This window comes from Chiloscyllium plagiosum, chromosome 39 (assembly GCF_004010195.1).
Source record: "Chiloscyllium plagiosum isolate BGI_BamShark_2017 chromosome 39, ASM401019v2, whole genome shotgun sequence".
Taxonomy (NCBI): Eukaryota; Metazoa; Chordata; class Chondrichthyes; order Orectolobiformes; family Hemiscylliidae; genus Chiloscyllium; species Chiloscyllium plagiosum.
Window position 1 is genome coordinate 1,538,698 of NC_057748.1, and position 4,722 is coordinate 1,543,419.

Here is a 4,722-nt window from a genome sequence, read left to right on the forward strand (position 1 = left end):
CTCCCTCAGCACTGACCCTGCAACACTAAGTCACTCCCTCAGCACTGACCCTCCGACAGTGCGGCACTCCCTCAGTACTGACTCTCCGAAACTGCGGCAGTTCCTCATCACTGACCCTCTAACAGTAAGTCACTCCCTCAGTACTGACCCTCTGACAGTGCAGCACTCCCACACCACTGACCTTCCGACATTGCGGAACTCCCTCAGCACTAACCGTCCAACAATAAGTCACTCCCTCACCACTGACCCTCCGACAGTGCGCCACTCCCTCAACGCTGACCCTCCGACAGTGCGCCACTCCCTCAGCACAGACTCTCCGACAGGGCGGCACTCCCTCAGCACTGACCTTCTGACAGGGCGGCACTCCTTCAGCACTGACCTTCCAACAGTAAGTCACTCCCTCAGCACTGACCCTCCGACAGTGCGGCACTCCCTCAGTACTGACTCTCCGAAACTGCGGCAGTTCCTCATCACTGACCCTCTAACAGTAAGTCACTCCCTCAGTACTGACCCTCTGACAGTGCAGCACTCCCACACCACTGACCTTCCGACATTGCGGAACTCCCTCAGCACTAACCGTCCAACAATAAGTCACTCCCTCACCACTGACCCTCCGACAGTGCGCCACTCCCTCAACGCTGACCCTCCGACAGTGCGCCACTCCCTCAGCACTGACTCTCCGACAGGGCGGCACTCCCTCAGCACTGACCTTCTGACAGGGCGGCACTCCTTCAGCACTGACCTTCCAACAGTAAGTCACTCCCTCAGCACTGACCCTCAAACAGTAAGTCACTCCCTCAGCACTGACCCTCCAACAGTGCGGCACTCCCTCAGCACTGACCTTCCGACAGTACGGCGCTCCCTCATCACTGACCCTCCGACAGTGCAGTACTCCCTCAGCACTGACCCTCCAACAGTAAGTCATTCCCTCAGCATTCACCCTCCAACAGGTGGCACTCCCTCAGCGCTGACCCTCCGACAGTGCAGCACTCCCTCAGCAGTGACCCTCCGACAATGCAGCACTCCCTCAGCACTGACCTTCCAACAGTAATTCACTCCCTCAGCACTGACCCTCCGACAGTGCGGCACTCCCTCAGCACTGACCCTCCGACGGCGCGGCACTCACTCAGTACTAACCCTCCGACAGTGCGGCACTCCCTCAGCACTGACCCTCTGACAGTAAGTCACTCCCTCAGCACTGACCCTCCGACAGTGCGGCACTCCCTTCAGCACTGACCCTCCGACTGTGCGGCACTCCCTTCAGCACTGACCCTCCGACAGCGCGGCACTCCTTCAGCACTGACCCTCCGACAGTAAGTCACTCCCTCAGCCCTGACCCTCTGACGTTTTGTTAGTACTCCATTGGAAAATTTACAATCCTCAGAGTATTCCAGCCAGTTCTCTTGCTGACAGCTTTGGGTGCAGCAGATCCTGCTCGGAGGTTGAGGTTGTGTTTTCGGCTGTATTCGCCTTGTTTGACAGTAGCTGCTATGTCTCCTTCCTTCCCCCAGATTCCCTGACCTGACCGTCTCAGGAAAATTTCCTATTTCCTGTCAGGTAGAAGCTGAGGCATGCCCTCCTATGATTGGAATCGAAAGTGCATTGGTGAGGTGACCTTCACATACCACCCCATCCATGTTTCTCTTTTGTCACGTTCCCCTTTACAATGTGCCCAGCTCAAAGTGACATTTCAACACTGACCAGCTAGCACTAAAGTCATGCGGGCATGCAGGGCTACAGCCATTCGGCACATCTTGTTCATGTTGGTCCAACAAACCCTGCTGCCTGTTCTAATCCCTTTCTCAGCTCTTGCCCCCCAGCCATGTCTCCCTTGGCATCACATCAAATTACATATTCAGTCTTCTGAGGGTTTCTGCCTGTCCCCTGCCCACAGGTAAGGGGGCACTTACTGAAAAACAGATTGCGATTCATCAGCTTGATTTGATGGAGGGGTTTACCATGTTACCCCGGAGGGCGGTTAGAGGTCACCTACATTGTTGTGGGTCTGGAGTAATGATGGGGCAGATTTCCTTCCCCATTGTTTTTTATAACAATCTGCGACCTACATCGATCCCAGCTTCATATTTTTAAACCGAATACAATTTCTCGCTCTAACACTGTGGGATTTGAGCTTATCCTGTAGATTATTGGTGAACGTGTACCTCATTCAGGAATATAATCGCTCCAATTCTCTGCCCCCACCATCGGCTGGCTCCCAGTGACCAAACCCAAAAATAATCCTTTACAAACATCACTCAGAAACCAATTCCAGTGACAAAGGAAAGATTCCCTTCCATTCTCAGCCACCTCACCTTTTATCCCCTTCCTGAAGGTGGCTGCTATGTATTTCAATCCAGAAACAATTTCTTTATTTACCTAGAGAGAGAAATAGGTTTTAGTTCCCAGCTGGTAAAATACAAACAGAATAAAATGAGACTCAGACCTGGGGAATCTGTTGAGCTCACTAACCAAACACTGCCTGTTTCTATCAACTTTTCATTTCTTAAAATGCAATTTCTGTTGGGTTGGAGAGAAACTGCTTTTAGTAAATAGGACTTCATACTAGAGAGGATTTCTGACACTCATTTTTCCATCAAATATACCCAGAACAGTTACCCAAGTTAGGTACAGAGTAAACCTCCCTCAATTCTTTTAAACTGAAAGCAAATCCCCCTTGATACTGTCCACTCAAATGGTCCCATGACACCCATGACAGGGACAACATGGGGTTAGGTACAGAGTAAAGGTCCCTCTACAGTATCTCCATCAAACATTCCCAAGGCATCTGAAATCAAATCATAGAAACATAGAAGAGGCCATTCAGCCCTTTTAGCCTGCTCTACCATTCAATAGGATTGTGGGTAATCATCCAACTCAATCACCTGTTCCTCTCCCCAAGCTATTTGATTCCTGTAGCCCCAAGAACTACACAAAATTAATCCTAATCATCGCTGCCAGTCACTGATTTGATGAGAGTTGTATTGGTTACAAGCAATAACAACATTTCTCTCTCTCTCTCACTCTCTCTCTCTCTGCTGTCTGCTCCATTTCATCTTCACTAACAAACTGGAACATTATCTCACTGGGATTGATGGTGACAAACATGGTTTGCAGTTTTGGAACAGGTCATTGACATTGGAATACAGGTTTGGCAGATTATGGTCAGGTTTCACAGAGTTAGGGCTGCTCTAAATGAGGTGGTTACAATGATTAAAGGATTTAATATGCTGGCTGGAGAGAAGCCTTTTCCCCATGGGGAGAGTGTGGTGTCCAGATCCCACAGGTCAACCTGAAGATTGGAACCAGATCATCCCGGTGCAAACACTTGTTCACATAACAGGGAGTGGAAATCTAAAATTCCCTTTCCAAAGACAAGCTGGAGATTTGTTGGAAATGGAGATCAGAGGATATGGGGCAGGAGTTCTTGCATTTTTTGATGGATGATGAAACAGCAGCCCCCTCCTGGGTCGAAGTAAACAGAGATACAGGGACAGAGGTCCAGATTTCCCTTGGATCAAAGATTTAACCCTGGACCATCAGCCTGTGTGCTAATTCACACTAATGTGGATCAGTATGGAGTACAACCCCCTCCTCTGGGGAAAACAGAAGAAAGATTCACTCAGAGGGTAACATCAGCCAAACCGCAGAAATATGAGGCTTCCAAAATGGGCTAGAATTGGAGGAAATATATTGAGTCATACAGCACAGAAACACACCCTTCAGTCCAACTCATCCATGCCTACCAAATATCCTAAATTAATCCAGTCCCATTTGTCAGCATTTGGCCCATATCCCTCTCAACCCTTCCTATTCATATACCATCCAGGTGCCTTTTAAATGTTGTAATTGTACCAGCCTCCACCACTTCCTCTGGCAGCTCATTCCATACACACACCATCATATGCATGAAAAAAGTTGCCCCTTAAGTCCCTTTTAAATCTTTCTCCTCTCACCCTAAACCTATGTCTTCTAGTTCTGGACACACCCTAGGAAAAGACTTTGTCTATTCACCTTACCCATGCCCCTCATGATTTTATAAACCTCTATAAGGTCACCCTTTAGCCTCCAATACTCCAGGAAAAACAGCCCCAGCCTATTCAACCTTTCTCTTTAGCTCAAACCCTCCAACCCTGGCAACACCCTTGCAAATTGTTCCTGAACCCTTTCAAGTGTCACAACATCCTTCCTATAGCATGGAGACCAGAATTGTATGCAATATTTATTTGTCTCAATGACCAGATCAAACCAACATTGTGTCAAATAGGAAAAGAAATTGCTGGAGGTGAGACTGACTTTGAAATGGATTTTCACTTTGTAGGAGACGCCTTCCTTTAACACAAACTTTGTGCTCTTCAAGGCCTGGAGGTCACCTGTTAAGGCAGAAGATAAAAAACCTTAAACACACGCACCAACAGATTCAAGAGCAGCTTCTTTCCTATTGTTATTAGTCTGTTGAACGGACTCTCTCACTTCAATTAATATTCATTTTGTTAATGTTGATCTTGCTTCACACACCTCCTGTACAGTGTAACCTGTATGCCTCACTCTGTCCAAGTACCCTTGATCTGTATATCTTTGTTTGCTATGACCTGCCAGTACTGCTCGCAAACAAAGCTTTTCACTGTACTTAGGTACATGTGACTACAATAAATCAATTCAGATCAAATCAAATCAAAGATAAAAAATGAAATAAATGTGGATGCTGTAAATCAAAAACAAAAA

At 47.7% G+C, this 4,722-nt stretch overlaps 1 protein-coding gene across 1 annotated transcript in view; it reads right to left on the reverse strand.

Annotated features, from left to right (window-relative positions):
- LOC122542092 (rho GDP-dissociation inhibitor 1-like) overlaps positions 1 to 4,722 on the reverse strand; it is a 22,925-nt gene that overhangs the window by 4,863 nt on the left and 13,340 nt on the right. The window contains exons 4-5 of the mRNA XM_043679451.1: positions 4,294 to 4,370; positions 2,313 to 2,376 (exon numbers count right to left, since the gene is read on the reverse strand). Coding sequence (XP_043535386.1) covers positions 2,313 to 2,376; positions 4,294 to 4,370 — 141 coding nt within the window. The remainder of the gene's footprint in view (positions 1 to 2,312; positions 2,377 to 4,293; positions 4,371 to 4,722) is intronic.